This window comes from Helicoverpa zea, chromosome 6 (assembly GCF_022581195.2).
Source record: "Helicoverpa zea isolate HzStark_Cry1AcR chromosome 6, ilHelZeax1.1, whole genome shotgun sequence".
NCBI lineage: Eukaryota > Metazoa > Arthropoda > Insecta > Lepidoptera > Noctuidae > Helicoverpa > Helicoverpa zea.
In genome coordinates this window covers 627,268-651,176 of record NC_061457.1, presented here as the reverse complement: position 1 = coordinate 651,176, position 23,909 = coordinate 627,268, and the positions used below count along the sequence as shown (strand labels likewise).

Sequence of the window (23,909 nt, the reverse complement as noted above, 5' to 3'; positions counted from 1 at the left end):
GAGTAGGTACCTGCCTAAAGGTAGATAGAAAATCCCACAGAACAGTGTCTCAACAGTTCTCCAAATTTTTTTTTTATTGCGCTTACCTCTGATCTTAATAAACATTTTAAATGAATAACTTGCACAAGATAGGATTAGTTCGAATTTGTTAATTTTTTATTTGAACTTTGCAGCCGGCAGTTAATATGACGAGCGAGGTAATTTAATGAAAATCACGTATCATGTTCATGTTTAACAAGGTATACCTATTAGGAGTGAGGCGCTCGACTTTTGACACGATTTCATGGCAGCCAAACTTCGGGACACTAATACGGCTTCTGGCCGCAAATGGGTTTATCCCTAATACGATTTCGCTCCTCCGACTAGACGCGACTAATCGGATTACCGTGGTCGCGTGACATCCACCTATTGCTTGATTGGTTGCCACCACACACGATCTTATTCATACGAAAGTATTGCGAGATGGACAAACTGTTCCTACCTACAACTTTATTATTTACTAGCTTTCCGCCCGCGGCTTCGCCCGCGTGGAATTCGGTTCACCCCTCCCGCTGTGGGTTAGCAGCGGTGAGGGAGTGTCAGACTCTTACTGACTAAAATCGTCGTGTTCCGTCCTAGGCCTTTTATATACCAGGGCCGCGGTACCTCTTTCGAACAACCCGCAGCCGCGGCTGGCCCTGGCGCTACTGGGCCCCACTGATTTCAAAACAGACTAATTCGCGGCGAACCTTAACACCACGATACAGAAAAGCACAACGCCATCTATCGAGCTATCGGGAAGCTCGCGATTGAACAATGAGCTACAGGTTAAAGCGCGAGATATCATTGCACTTCTTACGTATCTTAAAAAAAACAACGTCACCACGTTTTAAAAAGCTATCATTCCACTTCTTATGTATTTTAAAAACACATCGTTACCACGTTTTAAAAACACCCAGCGCCATCTATCGCATACCTCAAGAACGAAATAACTTAACTAATACTTATACCAATTAGTAATTCGTTGAATTATAGTTAATTCAGGATAAGTAGATGTAAAAAAAACAGTTAAGACGATAAAACAAATCGTACGTCATCCCTCGGGAATTCCTCATTTTCGAGGATTCATTATCGTATCATTTAGCTTCTAAATTTATATGTTCATATTCGTTTGCAATATATAAGTAGATGTAAAAAAAAACAGTTTAGACGATTAAACAAATTGTACATCATCCCTCGGGAATTCCTCATTTTCGGGGATTCATTATCGTATCATTTAGCTTCTAAATTTACATGTTTATATTCGTTTGCAATATATTACCTTGTTTTAAACGACACACAGCGCCATCTACAATCCATCCATCAAGCAAACAATATTTTTGTTTTCCCTCGGGAATATCTATTTTTTTCGGGATAAAAAGTACCCTATTATTTAATCCGGACTTCTAACTTTACGTCTGCAAAATTTCAAAGCAATCGGTTCAGTAGTTACGGCGTGAAAGCGGAACAAACAAACAAACAAACAAACAAACTCACTTTCCGATTTATAATATTAGTAAGGATTTTTCCAACCTGGAATATCGTTAGGCTTTTATGTATCAGAAATTAGGTCAGGCCTACGTCCAGCTCTAGATCGAGATTGAATGATCTAATTTAAGGCACGAAGGTAATTTGATTGATTGAAAGATTAAGGCCAATTAGCGCGACTGAGTTGCAGTCGACTTTTTAATTCAATTTATTTTTTTTGGGTTCCTATCCCATAGGGCGTAACGGGACCCTATACACTGTCTTTTCTGTCCGTCTGTTACCAGGCTTTATTTCTTGAACCATTGTATAAATACATATTACCTAGACTACATATTACTAGTACTACTAGTAGGTAGCTACTGAAAATTAGAGTAAATATTTGTGGAGGCTCAATTATATAACAAAACTGCCAAAATCCGCTATAAACGACATTGACAATGGTACGGAACCCTTAATGCTTCTTACGATTCGCGCTTGGGTTTTAATGTGTACGTAAAAATTGTCACGTGTAGATATTTTATGTCATATAAGAACAACATTTCTGGGAAGATGTTTGCTTTTAAGTACGGTTCGTTACACCTTGCTGTAGTGTACAGCACAATAGGTATAGCGCGTTGTCTGTGCATGTTATCTAAATAGTGCAATCAGTGCACGTATGTGGAGTGTATCAGGGGCAGGCGGGCAGGCGGGCAGGTCGCATCCGAGCGATCGCTAACTCGCTCCATTGGAAGCGGCGAGGGAAGCGAGGGAAGCGGGTCAGTGTGCGCGGCAACTGGGTCAGGGCGGATGCACCACCGCGGCCGAGCTCGGCCACGCTCGGCGGCGCTCGGCTGGCTCCGGCGGCGCATGCGCGCGGCCCCCATCGATCGCCGCCCACGCGGCGCAGCGCCGCTCAAGTGCTCCGCGAGTCGCGACGCGAGTCCCGGGCTTGGCCCTCAACGATGGCGGCGTGAGCGCGCGCCGCCCGCGGCCTCCGGCGGACATGCCGCGATGGCCAGAGAGGTAACCGCGACTTGCCCGGCGTCCTCCGCCGCCTCCGCCCTCTTATGTAACCGGTGATCGGTGACACGCCCGGAGACATGGTGACTATCACCGCTCGCCGCACACCCCGCGCTCGCTGACCCGCATAGCCGCGCCGCACCGTGCCTCGCTTGACCCTCGTACCGCTCCCTCGGCTCGGCCTCCCGTCACATACCGACCCCTAGCGATCTTAGCGTAGAGCCTCCGTCCCAGTGCATCGCAGTGGTACCTAGTGGTGAAGAATGTGTGTTATGTCTAGTTATGTATTGCGGCGGGGATCTGCCCCGATGTCGGGGGCACGTCAGCGTACGTACGGCAGTGCCGCAGCCGGCGTCCCCTTCGCTCGCGTATCGTGCCCATGCACCCGTCTCGCTCGCTCTGCCGTACCGGGGCACTGCACATGCAGCCTGCAATATTCACGATCAGTGCCAGCTCACGGTGTCCTACGGGAGGAATCCTTTGATACGAACATGACATGAAATCAATACATTCCTGTCACACCAGCTCCATGCCAGTACCCTATGTGATTTATACTCTACACATACTGTGATCATATCTACGTGGACATGGTAGATGAATATTATCTAAAAGTGTAAAATAAGTAGTAATTTTAGCAAATACTGATGCTACCATTGGTTGAGCACATGCGTAGCGCACTAGCAGGTCGTAGCAGGTCATAGCATCTCCGTAGCATACCACTGTAGCATTGCGTAGTCTTTAGATAGTCAAATTGTGTATAGAGATAGGTATCGATCGTGTTTAAAAACACTTTTTTTATTACTTATAGTTTATATAAATACATTCTACCTCTACAGTGCATGTTATATATACCAATATACCTTTATTTATATCTAAGTATATAAAGTAATTTTTTAAGTACCTAGTATATTCCAAATCAGTGCACAATACACTAACCCCAAGTTACCGATATCAAATAATTACATATTTATGTGCTGATTGTACTAAGATAATATTGAACTAGTATATGATGAAAACTCAGTTTCACCTTGCTGAAGTCAATTATTAGTTCATTGCGTGAACTTTTGTCTATAGAATTACTTCTTTTGTTAACGTTCCTTGTTCAAATTATAAAGCACAGAAAACATATTCTGGGTTAAACATGGGAATCAGAACTATATCGAAAATTGTTCAGTATAAAGTAGGATATACCTACTCTAATATGCCTGCTTGACATTAAATTACACTTGACACTACAGTACACTAAAATAATTGACATTATGACACATATTTATTTAAAGTTTTGCACTTTTGATTATCCCTATAATATAATATAACATTAGGTACATCACCACAACGAAATTGATTTTATAGACAAAAATAAAACACTAACTTTAACAAACCTCAACTTATAAATGATATTTATAAGATATTCTTATATGCCAACTTTGAGATTTAAATAGAAATTCTATAAATAGTTACTCATCAGTAACTATTTTGGTTAATCTTTTGGCAACTATTGATGATATTAAAAAACACTTAACAACTTTTTTACTACGTTTAAATGACACAATTAACACTAAACTTATTGAAGAAATAAAACACTAAAAATAACTTGAAAAGAAATATGCTTCAGGATCATACATAGTATATCACTCATAACCAAATACCTTGGTAATAGATACTGGAATCGTTTTCTTCCTGTTTACAGTCTACTTTGCTAACTTCCAAAATTATTACATTATTACATTATTTTTTATCATTTGAACCTCAGTTGATATTAAGATATTTAAGAGATTTCTCTTAGCCACCAGAAATATTTATCAAAAGTCTAGACTTTTCCTCACTACAGTTCAGGGTTTAACTTCCGTTGTTAAAAGGTTGGTGCCACTCTGCAGAAAGTCTGCCGGTTGTCGGTAAGTGCTGTCAAAGTTTACTTGCCATGTCAGTTGTTTGAGCTTTAACTTTCAGGTACAGTTTCCAAAAACACAAAATGGAAAGCTTTTTCGCGAATTTAGTTTGTTTTGGAAATGTATATGTTTATTATATTTAACTTTTTTTTTTATTATAAAAACAATTTTTAATACGTCCTTATTAATAATGTTTTTAAAAACTTTACAATACCAACATAACAGAGCATTTTTGTATTTAAAAAATGTCATCTTAAAATCATCTTAAAATTGCAAAATGGAATCAAAGTCATCAGCTCTGATTTGAACAGATTTCTCGTTTGTGTTAAAGAAACAGAAAATAAGCTAGTGTAAGGTACATAAGCAATACATATATACCTTGGCACGTACCACAAGAACTAAATGATCAATTAAAGTGGCCACCACTAAAAATAAAACTAAAAATATAATATCGCTATATTTAGAGCACAAAGCTTAGCAGAAAGATAAGTACAATCTTCGTTCATCTTCATTTAAAGTCCGCCGCAGGACGGATTTAATTTTTCTTATCAGGATCTTCGCTAAATAATATTTTATCGCTCGTTTTCCGTTGGAAAATTTGTACGAAAATACAATATTATTTTTAGCTGGTAATTTGTCTTCGGATGTTTTGCTAAGTAAATACTAAGGAACATTATACTTTGTTCTCGGTTTGGGGTTCTGTTGATGTAGTATGAAACTTTAAATAAGTTTACAAAAATCATGTTCATGACCAAGCACCTCCAGTATAGGTTGGTTAACTTAAACATTTGTTAAACCGACTTTTTTAAAAAGTAATCTCACCTAAACGATTCAAATGGTGAGACTTAGTTACAGCGAAATTAATAACTTTCATATCACTATCTTTTTAGAAAAACACAGATAATCGAGTCGATGAGCAGAAATATGATCGATAAATAAGAGCTTCCTCTCTCCTATCCCACTTATTTTGCTGTGCCCGACAGGGTCCATGTGAACTATATATAAGACTACCACCTAAGAATACACATGGAAAGCAAATAAAGTATTGAGTATTGAGTATTGAGTAAATTATATACTTCATCGATACATTTTGGAAATGCCAACAACAATTCCAAGAACACAATAATCCTATATTCAAATATGTATAACGCAGGCATTCCAAAATCCTCTAAAATCGATTCCCAGGCGGCGGGCTCACTGGAGATCCTTTTAATTCCTTCGTTTAAGCATTAATCTCCTCATAAAGTCCCCTTCCCAAGGATTTTTGAGGAGGACAGAGAAACCAGCCTTGCTTTAAATTAAAATGATGTAAAATCAATGATTATTATCAGTTTTATGTCAGCGAGTGATCGCGCGCCGTTATTAAATGGACTTCTGAAAGTATTTTAATTTAAGACGCGATCTGTCTATGCTGACTGCTGGCTATGGACGCCAACTTGGAACTGTCTCACAACCATTTTCAAAATATTTTAAGTGAATAATTGAATTAGTTTTGGAAGGAGTAATGTTTGTCGACAGGATTGCCATGTTCCTTTAAATAATATAAACACTGATAATTTCTCTATCGATGGAATCAAAATGCAAAGCTTTTCTTCACTTAAATAATTTAATAAAGTGTTCAAATTAAACCAACAATACTCTAATGCCACATGGAATTCAATAAATAACTTTTTAGTAGTCGTGGCTGTCATTGAACATCCTTGGCAGTCGTTACGCGTAGTCAGAAGCCAGTAAGTCTGACACCAGTCTAACCAAGGGGTATCGGGTTGCCCGGGTAACTGGGTTGAGGAGGTCAGATAGGCAGTCGCTTCTTGTAAAGCACTGGTACTCAGCTGAATCCGGTTAGACTGGAAGCCGACCCCAACATGATTGGGAAAAGGCTCGGAGGATGATGACTTTTTAGTATTCGTCAAAGAAACACCTGTACAAGATTATGATGATTAAATTGACAATTAGTAGCGTTCATGGCAAGCTGTTTTAACAGTACCTTTTCAGTATTCATATGCGGCTGTTCACAGGTAAAGCTTAACTATTTATAAAAAAAACAACAAGAGATAAACAAGGGAATTAATTAATCGAAAATAATATTAATAATAAATCTACTATAAACAAAATTCTAGAACACTACTCATTACTACTACTAGCTCATTGCTTAGTTCCAAAAGAATACATTCATTTTCCTTTCTCAAGTTTGACAATCACTAGATCTATTAAAAACAAAATGACCCATTAACATCCACTACTTTCCTACTCACATCTTTGTAACGTTGCATAGCTTGTCGCCATCTCACCGACATCCCTATATGAGTGGAACTTGTAAAAATAAACGGTTCACACGCCTCCGTCTCCCCCTAGCTGCTCATTTGCACCCCCATGGAATGGGGAAGTCATAAACTGTTGCAGTTTATGTCCCCCACCCCCGACCCTCCTAATTTGTCTAATTATGAAAGAAATCGGACTTGTTTTAATGAAACTATGGTGACAATAAACGATATTGAAATGTGTAGTTAGCTTTTGCCCATAGTGCAGCCTGTGATACAAGGAAAAAGCATCGCTTCTCATGAATAATTGCTCTCTGGCTACAACGTTGCAACGTTTGATGAATGGAATACCTTTGGATAAAACACGGCCTTATTAAAGAAAAAAACAAAAAAGCCTGAAGTGCGAACCCTCGGGTGTTGTTGAGATATTTGGTAGAAAAGTTGTTTGTGTAATGATTTTCAGTGCCACATGAATACTTCACGTGGCCATTAAATGATTTCAAAATGTGGTAAAACTAGAGGGATTTTAAGTTCATTATATTTTTACAAAATTTTCGCCGTAATTTTCATTGACATTGCTTTATAGTTTATCTTTAACACACTTTGACACTATTGACTAAACGCATGGAATCTTTTATTTTCAAAAATTATTTATTACTAGCTTCAGTGGTGCTTCTCGTAGGATCTAAGCACCCGCAGTCTCAGTCTTCCTCGATAAATGGACTATCAAACACAAAATATTTTTAAACATTCAAGTAAACAAATACCTAAACAAACGTTTCAGCTTAATGACATAAGCATAAATTCTAATCGAATAATAAAATCAATCTTGTATAAATCTGAATGAGCAGATACCTCCGCCTCATAATTGTGCAAATATATCACTGTTTTTATAGCAGTACTATTAAAGTAACCAAAGCCACTGACTCACCTATCTTACCTACACACTTGTCGAAGCTATCCCACACAACGGTGCTGTCGGTAAATGTCAAACATATATCAAGTTAAGGTCACAACTAGCACATGTTTGGGTAACCCGAGCGATCGAGTGTGTCCGCCGTGGGCTGGCTGTAGGTGTCCATACCTTGAGGGATTTAACACAATAACACTGCTTTTAAGATAATTATAAGTGGGTTGTTGAGAGTAAGTTTTCGTCTTTCGTAAATTTTATGAGCCGTAAGATTACCTTTAAATAGTAGCTTCTATCAGTGGTTAAAATTATCCTTAAACATACTAGCTACTACCAGTGGTTTCATCGCGTCGTGTGACATTTTTCAAACATACAAAAATTTTCATCACCTATTTAACCAAAACAACCAACCCAATGCTAGGTTATGCAAATCCATAAACAGAGGGTCTCTTGAAGCCGGAAGGTCAAGCGAGTGAACCTTCAGCGCCAACAGAGCCTCGACTCGAAGCTATTTCAGAGGCCCGGCCTTGGACCACTTGTGTCACTCATGTGGAACTTTAGAACAGATTCTGTTTTTATTTTACTGCATACTTTGGTTTTCTTGTTGGAGTGGTTTTAAAGAGGTTGCTGAAGCCATCTATTTTTTTTTTATTTATTGTAAATCCTTAAAAAACGGTGCAAGCTTAGGAAGTAGGTTAAAAACTCATAGTTATTTGAGAATCAATATGACAATTAAGTTTTGCAGGCCGATAGAACTAGCTGTTTAGCTCAACCATATATTGACGGTTTCTCTAGGTTACGAAAGCCAGGATGCGAGTAACAAAGTAATAATAAGGGCCATTGTTATCTCTAAAACTTTGTCGTATTGGTATTTCCTTAATCTGACGTCTAGGAAAGATCGCTTTTAAACGAATTTATGGGCACATACAACACCCAAATAGACAGCATATAAATCACCTCACAATACAATAATTATTTCGTCTTCAGCTGGCTAGATATAATTACCGCCTTACACCACACTAATTAAGCAATACAAAGTTTCCTAGAATTTGAATAAACAGCACCAAACAGACATACATGAAATCAAGGATTATTCAAATGCTTGTGATTCCCAGAAATTTTAATTCCGTCTTCACAGTATTCCATACATTCAGTGTTGTTTGCTTACATAAACCTATAGAACCTTTAAAAGCTTGGAAATTAGAAAGCTGAAAGTCACGGTATGACATTCACGTTAACGTGACAGTTCACGTGGGCCGTAACGCCGTAACTCCGCCGTAATTACGGTTAATCCGACGTTATTAACGCGTGTAACGTGCACGTCACGTTATTGTTACGCTTTCGTTATATTACTATTATTAAAAAAAACAACTTCGACTCTTCGACTGCATTAAAAGTTGTAGGACAGTTAATTTATCTTAAGTCTTTAAATAATTAAAATATATTAATAAATATTAATATTTTAACTTCAATAATCATACATACATTCATCACAATAAATCCAAATACACGTTGTGATAAATCAAATACAATAACGCTACGTACATTCGTAGCCGCGTAGCACCGTAGCAGCGTAGCGTCGTAGCAGTGTCGTAGACATGTGATATTGGTCAGCATTCGAGATGCCTATTGGGTAAGGGTAACGTCAGGTTATCGATATTCCTGCTACTGATTATGGAGGTCCGACTACATATATTTTGCTACAGTTTATATATTTGCTACGAAGCCTACGGAGCTACGAATCTCGTAGCATTAACTGATTGTCAGAACATTGTGATTTTTGTTATTAGTTTAAATTGTTGATTTATTGCTAGCGCTATCCAAAAATATAGTGAATTACATGAAAACAGAAATGTGAGTCATTCATAAGTTACTGTAAAATTCGTCATAAATTGTAAGTCATATCCATCAACTTATCTAGTACGGATATTTTATGACCCTACGTAGCCATTTGGCGTTATTTCTAGCTTGTACTTGTGTTCTGACATCCAATCCTGCGAGTAGCGAACACTACGCGTGACCTATTTACTTCACAGCCTTCTCAACTAAAAATATTGTACGTTTGAAAAAGGCTCGTGTATTCGATGTTACGAAAAGTGCATCATCGGCATCGCTAATTTCAAGATCTTACGGCATCAAGAGATTACGGGTGAGCGCTGCAGTGGTGCGGGGTGCGGGTGGGGCGCGGGGGTGGGGGGGGGGGGGGCGGCGCGACCCGGTCACGTCGCGCGCCCAGTGCGGCCGCGGCGCTCCGCCGGCGCGCACGGCGCCGCCCGCACACCGCACATATAACCTCTATGCGCGCCGCGATATCCTCACTACAACACTACAGTGTCACTACATATTACACTTATTTTTAATATTCATATTTGTTGTGCTGCTGCTCCATTCACTTTTATACCTACCAGTGAGTGCGTGAAGGAAAAATGATAGTCGAAATACAGGAGGTATGTTTGTGAGAGCCGCTGCTATCGAGGGGTCGCATAACGTATCGTAATGGGATGACACGGTCGCGCCCCCACCTACTCTAATGGATTTTTCACGAGCCCAAACCTGTAGGTAGGACGTTGCACCGGACGCAGCGGTCGGTCAGGCTCAAAAATAGAATATATTGTAACAATTTGATTGTAACTCAAAAATAATTTCAACGTATTATTTGATGCACAGTTAGCGAGCGGAGCACTCGATGGTAATATCGTGCGAATACTTGAGACGAAACTTTTTTAATGGCTCACAAGTTTAGAAGTCCCAGTCTAGATTAAAGATCGTGCAGGGCGGTGATGTCAGTGGGTCAACGCACAGTGCGTGCGGGGCGCGGGGCGCGGGGGGCGGGCCGCGGGGGCGAGCGGGGGGCGGCGCCCGCGGGGGAGGGGTGGAGGTCGCTCGGGCGTTGCACCGCTGCAGCCAGTGCAGGCGCTACGGACGACCGCTACGCACTACAAACGTAGCGGGCTACGCCGTAGCCCCTGGGGCGTAGCATAGTTTTTACTATTTTACTGTATGACGAAATTAAATTATTATATGTAATGGATGATGAGTTTAGTGCTATTATAGTTCTATTAATGAACGAATCCCTATTAAAATAGATGAATCTCAGTCAATTGATGGATTTATTCAATTTACATTCAATTGTAAAAGCTTATGAATCAATAGTGTATTATGAGTACATATGACAGTTAAAGTATGGGTTATACTAAAATAATGGAATCAAATGGTATGTATAGAAACCTATTACCAATTTAAACACAACTGTTCATTAATATAAATGATTGAATTTACCTTTAACGCACTTATCTTACGATTTAATACAAACATTTTCCAACAGATTCCTAAAATAAACTTTTTTAAGATATGTAGTTTGACGTGATTTCGTAAATTTTCAGGAGGTCAGAGGAAAGAGGCCTTTCAAGATATGGGACAGTTCAAGGAACGTGAGGAAGGGGCTGGTGGTGACTAGCTTCGAGGAGTTGCTCCACAGAGGTCAGTACCCGACGCAGGTCATCCCGGTGATGCACAGCCTCCGCGGGGAGGGGGAAGGACCTCGCCTACTTTCTACTAATATTAGGTCACTAAATGTTTTACAGATAATGTACTGCAGTTTCATGGGTACTTTAAGTGTTACCATAGTTGTGGGTAGCGATTGATTGATGGCGATTGATTGTTGATTGAAAGTTATTTTATTAATATGTTTAAAGGATAATTTTTTTTCATATCGTGTTTATCAAATAATTTTGCTGCTCCTTTTTATGGTTAATATTTTTGGAATTTTAGTGGCAATATATAATGGTGGTTATTTATCTCAATTTTAAGTTTCAACGTAGGCTACATGTGTCTTTTTTTTTTAAACGAGTTCTCTTATACAAAATCATCTGTTGCTTGCGACTTTATCCGCATAAACAATTATAGATGTAACAACCTTCAAACTAATTAAAGTATACAGGAAACAATAAGAGTGCAAATACTCAATAAATGTTTCAATGGCTATTCAAAAATGTAGCCATGATTAAATCAATATGTATATAAAATAATATATAACTCTGCCTGTAACGCTATATCATGTAAATGGCTTTTTATTCAAATCCACACTGGTGTTTTATAAAACGTAGCTGATGTGGTAGAAACTTCTTTGAAACTTGGAATGTTTTATGAATAGAAGTAAGACAACTATCTAGAATTTGCCAATAGCTAGAAAGTGCCATCTTTTCATTCGCAATACATCCTCTGCTGTACATACATAGACTTTCTCATTTCAAATTGACACAAAAGCAACGAAACTACTAAATACTATACTTACTTTCAAAAACTTAACAAACATTAGGTAACGTTCTATAATCTCCATGTAAAAGAAGCAAAACAAAAAACGCCATGTAGAATATTGTGTTATCTGTTAACCGAGTTATCCGGTTTGATCGTCAATTAGCAGCCGGGCAGGCGTGCCGGTCAGCGCGTTACCCGGCTGGCTGCTCCCGGCTGACCTGGTTCCGACTACCCTCAGTTAGGCTGCATACAGTGAACGGATAGGCCGTGTTGCGGATTGAGGAAGATTTAGTGCTGTAATAATATAATTGTTGGAAGCTGATAGTTTTCAGGTGATTTATAAAATATTCCGACTAGGTAATTCTGTCAGTGGTTATTGCATATTCTCTTTTAAACTGAATGTGATTTTCGTAAATTGTCAAGTCTAAATTTTTCGTCTCGGAAAGTAGAAACTTACACAAGTCATGTTTCTACAGCTTTATGTCAAGGCTACACGGATCATTCGATTTTCATTGACTCCGCAATTAGCATATGCTTTGCAAAACTATTGTACTGAGCGACATACAACATTGATGAATTTACCTAAGCAGTAGTCAATTTATTATGAAATTAACAGCAGATATTTGTCGTTGCACAGGTAAGGAGAAGCTATCAGTAGCTGCGAGCGAGCCGGTGCGGCTGGTGCTGGAGAGCGACGGCACGCAGGTGGAGGACGGCGAGTACTGGCGCACGCTCCCGCCCAACACTGTGCTGCTGCTGCTGCGCCCCGGGGAGCGCTGGTACCCCACCGGCGTCGACGTCATCAAGGCTGGTCAGTACCTACACTCAGTCATATCGAACACTCAACACGTGCCGAAACAGACGGTTAAAACTTTCTCCTCTGTCTATTCCAGCAATATCGGCAATACCAAAGATAGTATGCGAAACTATTCACGCACTCGAGTTGCACGATGAGACGCCTTCATGGAAGATCATGGACAACAAGGGGCGCGTCACGGTGGTGCTGCACTGGGACCAGCGGCCGCAGGCGTCGCCGGCCGCGCGCTCTCCCTCGCGCCAGCCCAAGCCCGACCGGCGGCCCTCGCTCGTCATCCAGACGTCACTGGACCGGCCTGCTCCCGCGCCGCCGCACATCACCGTCGTGAACCACGACGAGCCGGGGCCGGCGCCGCGCCGCCTGTCGCGAGCGCCCGGCTCGCTGGAGCAGCCGGGCGGCGTGCACGTGCACACCGCCGACTGCCGCGCCGCCGCCTCGCCCGCGCCGCTCGCGCGCCCGCCGCCCGACGAGTGCGACTTCCACTGCTGCGCGCTGCACGAGGAGGGCCGCCGCATCGCCGTACACAAGAGCGTCGCCACCTCGCCCATCCAGGACGCGCAGCCGCGCGCCTCGCCGCAGGGCCGCCCCAAGGGCCACGTGCGCTTCCTCGACGCCGAGTCCGCGCGCCGTGGCGACCGAGACTCCTCCGAGAGCGAGACCGAGAACACCCTCGTCGAGGACGAGGCGGTCACCTCCGAGAAGTTTCTCTTGCTGATCGACCAGCTCAGCGTCGACCAGAAGCGGCATCTCACCATCAAGGACATCGGTATCATCCTCGAGCGGCTCAGCTCCAAGATCCTGGACGTGGAGCGGCTAGACCGCGAGTCGGAGTCGGACGACTGCTACAACTGGACGATAAAGGCGACGATCAGGGGAGACGCGCTGCGGGAACTGGGCGTCATTTACAACGGCAACTACTATGCGATCAGCGAACACCCGGGCTACCGGGAGGAGAACGAGGAGGCCGGAGACGAGGGTGAGGAAGAAGAGGAGGAAGATCGACTCTGATCGGGCCTGTGCGGCGCCGCCGTGCCCGCCGCCGCCGCCGCCGTGCGCACCGCGCTGTGCCGCATCGCCGCGCGCTGACCGGCGCCGCCGCACGCCCGCAAGCAATATATTGGTTACTAAGGTTACGTCGAGCCGGCGACTCGCGGCCCGCACCACGCCGGCCGCGATGCTCACCAACGATCGCCCGCCGAAGTGAATAATTAGAGACTTATATATGAAATTTGTCGCGGCCCCGCCTCGCGCTGACCCGCTCGTGGCAGTCGGCAGTGCGGGGTCGTACCCTAGTTAATAAATAGCGGAATTATTGTAAGTAAAACTGACTTCCTATCGATTTCTAAGGTGATTACTTAAGTGTAAGCCGGTCGCGTGGCGAGGGCCGCCGCCTCGCTCGCATAGCGTACTGTGTATTATAATTATGCGTCACCGGAACACAACACCCGCACAAATGTTTATCATCGAGGTTATTGTCAATGTTCTTAGGTAAATAATAACTCATAGGTGTGCGCTCGCCGCCGCCGCTCCCGTTCGTATCGTACCGCATTTGTTTCGTCCCCGCGCGGCGTCTGTCGCGCGGCTGCACATACTTCACTCAAATTTGGCCTAATGTTGGGGAATAAGTTTCTGTATAAACTCATCATCATCATCGATGCATCCCGTAGACGAGAAGTCTAAACTAAAACACCAGAGTGTGAGACTCAAAAACAATAATTGATAGCGTTGTAGTGTGTGTGAGGGCGGGTTGAGAAGGCTGCGTGTCGCTCGCACACTGAGGAACTTGCTCATATATTCAGTTAAGTTGTTGTGTCGAGGACGCAGGACGGCCGCGTCCCGACACTAGCACGCAACTCGTCGTTGGACTCCAGTCGCGTCGCTGGCTCGCCTCAGAGCGACACTTCCAAAATAGCTATGACGATGTTTCAGAGAGAGCCAAACATTAATAGATATATTAAAATTATTATAATTAATAAAAATTGAATGTTAAAAATAAAAATGGTTGTATCTAAAATACGAATATACCTACCGTCATGCGTCAGTCATCTTGCTACATGGGTATTGGTAGTCGGTAAGTTGATTCTTGTATTTATTAGCTATATGGTATCGTAGTATTACTGTATAATGTTTTTAATTTTTGTATAGTACGGAGGTCGTGGTGGTCACGCATTAATGTATAATATAAACAAAACAATGTGGTTTCATAAGTTTTACAGCCGGGAGGCTCTCATATTGTATAGTTATTTAAGGTGTAATATTAACGATTATTATTGGATATTACTGAAGGAGTAGGTGAGCCCGCGCTCCCGTGGCGGCGACAGTTCGCCTCACCTGTATGTTTGTGTGGGCGGGGATCGCGGATGCGCGAGCTTTTTGGAACGTCTTTGAAACGAATCTCTGTCGAATGGAAACATAATGAACAAACTGTGATTGCTAACGGTATTTTACATAAACGTCGAATTAGCTAATAGTACTCTCATTGTGTCCCAAATCGCTCGTGGGCCCACTGTCCGAACACGATACTATCATATTTGTCATCACATTCCTTTCTGAACGGTCCGTAAGGTCCCGTTTGAGATGCATTCCTAATTTGACTATTTCTCAACGGTCATTATAATTATATGTATATTATGAACCTATTTTCGTGATCCGAAAATAAAAATTTTGATGTTTTAATACATTATTGGATAATATTTGATTTTAAAGTTTGATATTGTGACTTGTCCTAAAGTTACTTAATTTTCAATTTACTATCGCTATTAAAGTTTAGGGAAGCTGTAAGTTTCGTTAAAAAAAAATTCATAAAATAAGTGGCCGGGTTTAGAGGTGTCAGGTAACTCCGACGAGTTCATGTCCTCGTGTTCTGTGGCACTTACATTTTATGAGGAAGCGCCACAGCCAGGAAGCTTGTATCCACTACTGTGCGAGTGTTCTTCACCTCATGCTGTAAACTGACGACAAATGTCATACATTTTGTCGTCGTCACAAGTTTACAGCGTGGCGCCGAGAGCTAGTGGTTATTCACTTGAAGTTTTATAAGGTAATACTGAGAGTTAAATGTTCAGTGTCGAATGACTGCGATTTTCTTACGTTGGTTCTGTCTGAAGAGGATTTGGTAAAACAATGTTTTGGGACAGGCGACACTCTGAGGACTGTTTGTTTTATAGGACATGCTTACCAGCCCAGAGGGGCGTACCAACTGGTTCATACACTCTAATGGTGGTTTGATAAATGATAATAATGGTCCGCGAGTCGGCAGCGTGTCGCCTGGCTGAGACTTGAGCCAGTAGCGCATGTGTGCGTCCTACTTAGATTACTTTCAATAATTATATGTTTGTTTGTACAGCTAATGGTGAGTCTATGGAGTTACGGTTCGTTACGCACACGATATTATATCTAGATAAAACGTTCCGTTTTAATATTTTTATGTGTATAGGAGTAATGATAAATTGTAAAAATTGGTTTGTGACGCGTATGATCCGCGGTTGACATTTGGGAGGAGAGGGCTAAGCGACGCAACTCAACTCGACGGCAGCTTTTCAATTTACGAGAGTGATGTTTTTTAATGAAAGAATAATTGGATGTAAGTTGCGTTGCTTATCACTTCGATCGTTGTGAACAATGATATTGTTGCATTGTCCATTCAACAGTGGCATCAAAATCATTATAATTCAATTACTACCACTTTTTTGTGTAAGACAGCAACTGTAATTTTGGAAAGTACGTGTTAGTTCAAAAGTCGTGTCGAGTGGTTGAAGTATTTGTGAAGTGTTGACGAATAGAAATAGTGATGATGGTTCAATAAGATAGTTACGAGAATCTTGTTAGTAATTGAATTATAGACTTGCATGCCGGTAGAGCACTCGTTGCCTCGTGGTGCAGATAATAGTTCCATGACTGAAATAATATTAAGTATATCATCTCTAACTGTTGGACTCGCAAGTAACAATATTGTATCTGGGGACCGAGCACGGCTATCCATGCGATTTTGTGGAAAATACGAATTAAATATTGAATATTGCTGTAATCATTTTATTTAAAGCAAATATTCAATAAAACAAAATCAGCCCGCTGGTCCTCAGTAATACTTCCCAAAATGTATTTCATTCGAAATATACATACCTAAATAATGATTAGATAACTAATAATATATAAACGATAACAGGATTTTCGAAAAACACTTTTCGAACCTCGTTTTTATAGACGAATAAAAGAGTAATGTTTTTTTTTATGTCAGTCATAAAGTTGGGTATTGATTTGTAGCATTTTCTTGTAATCCGATATAAAAAGATCTTTTAGGATCGCTGTAGATGTCAACGTTATAATTATAATAACGTTGCCCTAAGATTAACTTCAAATATATAAAAAAAATATTCCTCGCATAGGAAACCTGTGAAACCCAAACGTGGAATTGATATATAGCAGTGAGGGGTACAGTCTGTCTGTGGTCTACAAGCAACTGTTACAACTCAGTACACAGCTCAACACGCAGTGAACACTCGGCAAATACAAATACGTAAAATAATGAATGTTAGTTATTCATACACTATATAGCACTTAGGGGACTCGTTTTAAAGTTACGTGCCAAATCGTTCTTCTTTTACAATCCCACCGTAGAACTCTAACTTCGACGTCACGCTGTAAGAAGTGACCTCGCAGAACAACTGCCAGCTCTTACGAACAGTTGAATAATGTAGAGTGACGTCATCTTCTACAGCGTGACGTCGGGGACTCGTGGTAGAGTTTTATTTAAAAGTCGAATAAAACATAAAAGTAGCGAGTTTCGATAATAGGCTACTAAGGACTGGTGCCATAGAATATGCTATAAGAATTGTTGTTTTACAAAGTGCCAATTTATGAGTTGTAAGTAATATTAGTTAAGTTAGATATGGCACGTATAAACCTTTTTTAAACACATTCTAAACTTTATTTTGAAGTTTGAGTACTTTGACAAGGTATACTTAAAGGAGCAAAGCCAGCTTTTGGCAAAAATCGTTATTAATGGGACTGAGAATTTCCATCCTTGCTATGCAATATAATTATTAAAAAGTCATTGTAAGAAAGAATTTTCTAAATACGAAGATGGACAATGCTCTCACTTCAAAATAAAGTTGTTCAACCCCGAATCGAACCAGGCACTGGCAAAGTTCACGTGACATACGTAACCCGAGAACAATTATTTTTGTATTCACTCGACGATCGTGAGACAGATACCGGCTTCTGTTCAACACTCGATAATTACCCAAAAACTTCACTGCCACTAATTTAAAAATAAAAATATTGGAAACGAATAACTGGTGTGCTTTATTTTTTAATATTATTGACCCCTGTACAAGAATTTGTAACTCTCGCAAATTGTGTCCTACATGACCATAGCCTACCCTATAGAATTTTAAAATCCTTTGGTAGCAACAAAATTTCTCAAACTATTTTTTGAGTAATATTAGGTATCCCGATATGGGGCTATGGGGACAGACTTTATTTGCTAAGGTGTATTCAGTAACACAGTGTGAAAACAAATGCCAGGTAGGGGATCTCCAAATCTATTGCACCACTGAATGTATTTGTTCGAAAAAATATTAATAAAGTAATTATACGAAAGCCTTCATCGACTTCAGTGTAAAAACTAAAGTGTAAATGGTAAATCACGGTTCTACTAAAATGAAAATATCGAATAGCAAAAAAAATGTATTCAAAACGCGTAAAAATATATAAAATCCACTTTGTTACAATTGACTGAAACTGCGAAATAATTAAAAAAAACGCCGAATTTGTCATTTCAATTTTTAAGTCTCCGTCAATTATTGGTATGCATAGATTTTAGGTTGTACAAGTGATACAAATTTAGGATGCACGAATGATCATCAATTGAACTGTATTAACATAAATGGACTTTTATAATTTATGTTCGTGCAGCTTTTCCCAGCAATTTGGGCATGCATGTTCTGGGCTGTTCTGGGTTAGACTGCGCCGACATGTACATGCACTGCTTAACAAGAATAGTGTCTGATCTATGCATATCTGGAATAAGCGTTGTGTATGGTCTAAGTGTTACTTGTTCTACGCATAGTCCGGCCAGAACTAACGGTTGGCGCAGTTGGACGCTAGACGCGCTAGAGCTCGCTTTTCCGCCATCCTCATCTTATCCAGTACGTCTGCCATCTCCGGCCACGGTGGGTATTGTTGGTTGATGAGGATTAACTTGTGGATTGAGGGGTTCCGCAAGTCCATTGTGTGCGATATGTTCTGGCGGCTGTGCGATTGGAATACTACGTCGACCTTTAACAAACAAATTAATTTATTCTAATAGGTCCTGATCTCCAGCTTATGTTCTTTGTTTATCTATATAAAAGTCATAATAATAATAAGTCATTTTATTAGATTTTGTTGTTTTGTTGAACGCGTAAGATTTGCTTTCGACCCATGAGTCCTATTTCTGCAATATCTTGTTTAATGCACCGCTTTATTTGATATTACGATACCTACTAATCTTTCTTCCCTCTCAGCTGAAAAGGTCATAATTAACTATGCGCAACCAACTACATATATTATACTATATTATCGGTAATTATCATTGACGTACCTTATTTTTACAAGCCCATAAAATCGAAAAGAACATAAGCGACAAGCTCACGCATGTTGTCAGGAACAAGGGGATGATTTCCCAGTACGTTTTGAGGGTGTACCCTAATCTTAACTTCTTTGGGAAGGGTGTGTCGTACTGGGAGGCTGGTATCATATCCGCGTACCGCACGTTGATGACCTTTGGAGTGACCCTCCGTGTCAGCAGCTGTCCAACATGAGATCTATACGTAGTTCGTAAGAATTTTGAAAGCATTTTAATGCCAATTGAAGCATTAACTTCAATTATATATTGTCCTAAAGTACACAAAATTCAGATGACAGGTATGTCAACGTCAAAACATTCTATAATCAAATAGTTATAGAGAGCTTAATATTATGAAACATGTACGAAGAGTTCTTATACATATTCATTAAGAAATCTTATTCAAGCCTGATCACTTCGACTCTTGCTCATATAAAAGTTAATTACACTTGGTGAGTATGGCCGTCAGTTCGTCACAAAATAAGAATAGGGTAACTAGCTGAAGCAGCACTCTTCCCAACTTCCAGCCAGCATGCTTTTGTTGACTTTTTCCAGTCCTAGTGTCAGCTATGAAACGGAAAACTATCTCGGCATGACCATTTTTTATAAAACACTGGCCGTAAATGTAATGTCGATAAATAAAAATATATTGACGCCAAAGTCAGATGAAATTCAAAAGTCAAACGTATATTTAATTATAATAAAATAAAATTAATAATAAGCGTAATAATTGTTATTTTGGTTTATTTTGAGCAAATATGGATTTTTCGTACAATGGACCACATTTGCAAAATTCATAAATTATATCGTAAAGGAACAGGTAATCTTAAATCAAATCTTTCGATATCAATGTAACGTCACAATGCATTATTAATTTGAGGCTTCATTTTTCAAGCTGTCGGTTAATCAGTAAAAGCTAGTCCTCTTAGGCGACGTACAGGCCACCGTCATAGATGAGGCTGTAGTACTCGCAAATAGTCGACAGGTATAGTTATGAGCATGGTTTTGTTCGCAGACGTCGTCGGTGTGAGGGTTGGTGATGACCTTGCGCACCCCGCGGCGTCGCATCTCGCCCCGCACCAAGCGCAGGTACCGCGCCATACGTGAGTTCTTCCGACGGGCGCTAGGTAACCAACTAACCTTAATCTAGCAATGAATACTATTGAAACCCCTCGTAGCTAAATAACTGGTCATCTTACAGGTACCACATCGCAACCGGATATTAAAATAAGTTCCAGTATAGCTCTAAACGTCACAGATCTAAAACGAAAAATAGTAGGACTAGAACAACAATTAGACGAAGTAAACAAGCAGTGTAAGGACATTGCCTGCCTTGACTGCTCTATTAGGGAGTCCGACGTCTACTTCCAGCAAAACACACCGCACGAGAGGGAGTCTAATAGCTACATCCCCCTTGACGTGAAACGCGAGATAGATACCATCAATGAACAAACTGAATCTTCTTATGACAGAAAGTTGAATGGCATCGAAACAAAATTCATATACAAATCTTCAGAGGGCAACTATAAATACGAAGACAGCGAATACCATCAGAAACCCCACGATGTGATCGATTCAAACGCAACTCAGGATATGGTAGACGAGTTTGAGGGACATATTTCGAAAGTCAAAAATAAAAAGAGTAAATTACCCAAGGCAGCTGAATACGGCGCTAAATTACACAAACATAGAACAAGATCTGTTTACGAGAACATTGCTTCTCCTAACACTACCAGTAGTTTTCACTCGCTTGCAGACCCCCGAATGAATCACACAAGTACAAATCCTGGTTACTCCGGTCACCCCCCGGACAAAAATTATTACATAAATGAATATGCGGGGCCGGAGCCTCCATCTCTCCACAAGGAAAAAAAATACAGAGAAAATGTGAAAAAAAATAAAGTTGATTTATACAAAGAAGCTTATGATCAAAAACCCAGCAAAATTCGTAAGCAAAAACATCATAATAGAGAACTTGATCAAGATTTTATTGCTGATATAATTAGAAGACAATATAAGCCTGTGACAATGTTTGGCAAGCGGGAATCTGAGATCAGTCAGATCTCAGCTCCCGTCTGCCGTGACCAAGAATATCCAATTCGTGATGAGATACAAGAGGGCACTGAATTATGTTCATGTTGTTACGACGACAAAAAGCACAAGTTAAGACAATGCGAACTCGGTGAAATGAGAAGTATTTGCGATACTCGACTGTACAGCTCTAAAAAGCGTCCCCGCAGAAAGCATCGTAGGGTTCACGTAGATATGTTTAATAACTCTGATCTTTATGACCTGATTCCTGTCAAAGAAAAATCTAGCCCAAAGTCGCGAAGAAAGTTTACTGATGACAATATGATAGCATATGAATATTATAGGGAAGTTCCTCCATCACCCAGGACACAAAGACCTCGACTAAATCTGAAAGCACAGTGTAATGCAGATTTTCAAGATTGCATGGCACAAGTCAAAAATTCGTGTAGGAAAGGATCACCGCATAGGCAAAGGCGACAACAAGTACTTGTGGAACCTGAGAGCGATATAACCACGGAACCAGTTGTAGCGGTCAAAGAACCACGCAAAATCCACAAACATATGAAATGCCAGGTCGAGAAAGAAGAATTATGCCAACAGGAAAACTGCACTATGAGCAGTTTACAATATCCAATGTATGGAAATGAACAAGCTAATATTACAGTGGATACATCATTCAATAAAACACAAGAAACTGAAATACCTGTTGATAAAACTGACAAAGCTTTGTGTGAAATAAAAGACATACTTCAAAGTTTTTTGCACGAAATTAAGAAGGAAACAGTAGCATCTCAATGCGATAAATCTGAGGTTACTTCGAAGACTGATGATAATTGCATTAATATTTTGAATGAACATAGTGCCAAATTCAATAGCTCCGTAATGCCAAATAGTAGGCAAAGCGCGAATTATAACGCAGGTTGCAACGCACCACCTGCTTTTATGACACCATTTCAAAATCCTTGTTGCTATCCTGTGATGCCAGTGTGTCCCTGTCCTATGCCCATGCAGAGCAGCTATATGATGCCTAGCCAAAGCTACACGTGTACGAATTGTGCTAATGCTACAAAAGAGCCCACTCATACAGAACATTGCTGTAATAAGAACGTGACGACAACCGGGACATGTCATACAGACACGTGCCATACTGACACGTACCATACAGAAACCGATGAGCTTATTAAAGAAATTTACAAATTTGTGGCGCAAAAGCCAGCTAGGAAGAAAAAATGTGAAAGCAGTGTTGATGAACATGAAGCTAGAAAAGCCGAAGCTAAAATGTTAACGTCAAGAAGTGTAGGTGAAAATTCCAAGCTTGCTAAACATGATGCTAAAGTGGGAACAGCCCCGCTTAAGTGTTATTCGAAGAGTTGTGAAGCTATAGGATCTAGAATTAGTACCGACCCATACACTACCGGTACCACTAATGTTAGTTTTTCGGACACTATTTTGGAAAAACTTAGTTTAGAAGTAACACAGTCTTCATCAGACACTGAGATGGAAACTGAAATTAATATAGAAAAGGTAGGTCTTTCGCTTTTGTTTGGAGCACAGTTAAATATTTGCATGCTATTAAAGTAGTAATATTTTACTTTATTTTCAGTCAAAAAGAAATAAATTTTCTAAAGTTCTGCAATCTATCAATCTTTTCAAGAGGAAGAAGAAAAAAGATGTTATCGAAGAACTTAGCGAGAGTGAAAGTGCAATAGATGTTGATTTGCAAGGAAAGTTACCGTACAGACAAGAAATAACAAATTATATGATGCAAGGCCAGGAGTACTATCAACCACCCATGACACCAAATTATCAGAGACCTCATGAATATCAACCCGATTATCACCCACCGTACAACCCTGGACTACAGGAGTACCCACCGCCGCCGCCGATGCACGACACCTACGCATCGAGACCGCATCCCTCACGGATGCAGGAACAAGCCACTGCTCCCCCCTTTAACCTGAAACATCGGCCTACAGCTCCACCTTATCAGAGCGCATATGAAAATCATTACGCCCAAATGCAACAACCACAAGTACCTCTCTGTTTAAGAGAAATAGAAGTGAAGAGTATTGGCACACAGAGTGAAAGGAAGATGTCATTCTTCCGAAAAATCAAAAACAAAATCCAGCAGCCGCTATCACCAGAAGAGGACTACCAGAAGACTTGTTCTACGCAGACGCAGGCGACTACGAGCAAGTCAACGCCACCAAAGGGGTTTTTCAACTGGAAGAACCTACAGGCTAAAGCGATGATGGAGCGCAATAATTTGAATTCTGATCCGATGCAATTTGCTTTCAAAAAACAAAAAGAGTTGGCTGAGGGTGATCAAAAGTTGAGGAATGCAATGTTAAAGAAGTTATTCAATAAAAGGAATCCATTCTCTCCGAGGAACCTCATAGTGCGGACGTTGTTAGGTAAAGACAAGTCGAGTTTCGGCGAAACACCCACTATGATGAGACCACGATTGTTCTTATAACTGTGTGTCAAGTCGGTGTGTTAAAATTTTTGCGTTATTTATTATTACATTAAGTGTTTAAAAGAACATCTTTTATTTAATAATAAGCCAAAAGGGAGAGTTTGTGGTACAAACGAATGAATGTAGGTACCTACATATATCTGTGATTATCGCTGA

General features: G+C 40.5%; 3 protein-coding genes across 3 annotated transcripts; 2 read left to right on the top strand and 1 right to left on the bottom strand.

Moving 5' to 3' along the window:
- The first annotated feature begins 2,071 nt into the window (after window positions 1-2,071).
- Window positions 2,072-17,930, top strand: LOC124631437. Its single transcript, XM_047165832.1, has 4 exons — window positions 2,072-2,508; window positions 10,949-11,045; window positions 12,460-12,633; window positions 12,716-17,930. The coding sequence occupies exons 1-4, from the start codon at window positions 2,293-2,295 to the stop codon at window positions 13,645-13,647; spliced, it is 1,419 nt and encodes a 472-aa protein (XP_047021788.1). The 5' UTR covers window positions 2,072-2,292; the 3' UTR covers window positions 13,648-17,930.
- A 479-nt stretch (window positions 17,931-18,409) lies between these two features.
- LOC124631384 lies at window positions 18,410-19,521 on the bottom strand. Its single transcript, XM_047165752.1, has 2 exons — window positions 19,223-19,521; window positions 18,410-18,918 (listed from the first exon to the last, which is right to left on the bottom strand). Exons 1-2 carry the CDS (start codon window positions 19,475-19,477, stop codon window positions 18,721-18,723), a joined length of 453 nt encoding a protein of 150 aa, XP_047021708.1. The 5' UTR covers window positions 19,478-19,521; the 3' UTR covers window positions 18,410-18,720.
- Window positions 19,522-20,285: 764 nt separating this feature from the next.
- Window positions 20,286-23,753, top strand: LOC124631438. The gene is made up of 3 exons (XM_047165833.1): window positions 20,286-20,373; window positions 20,448-22,801; window positions 22,881-23,753. The coding sequence occupies exons 1-3, from the start codon at window positions 20,286-20,288 to the stop codon at window positions 23,751-23,753; spliced, it is 3,315 nt and encodes a 1,104-aa protein (XP_047021789.1).
- Window positions 23,754-23,909: the final 156 nt, after the last annotated feature.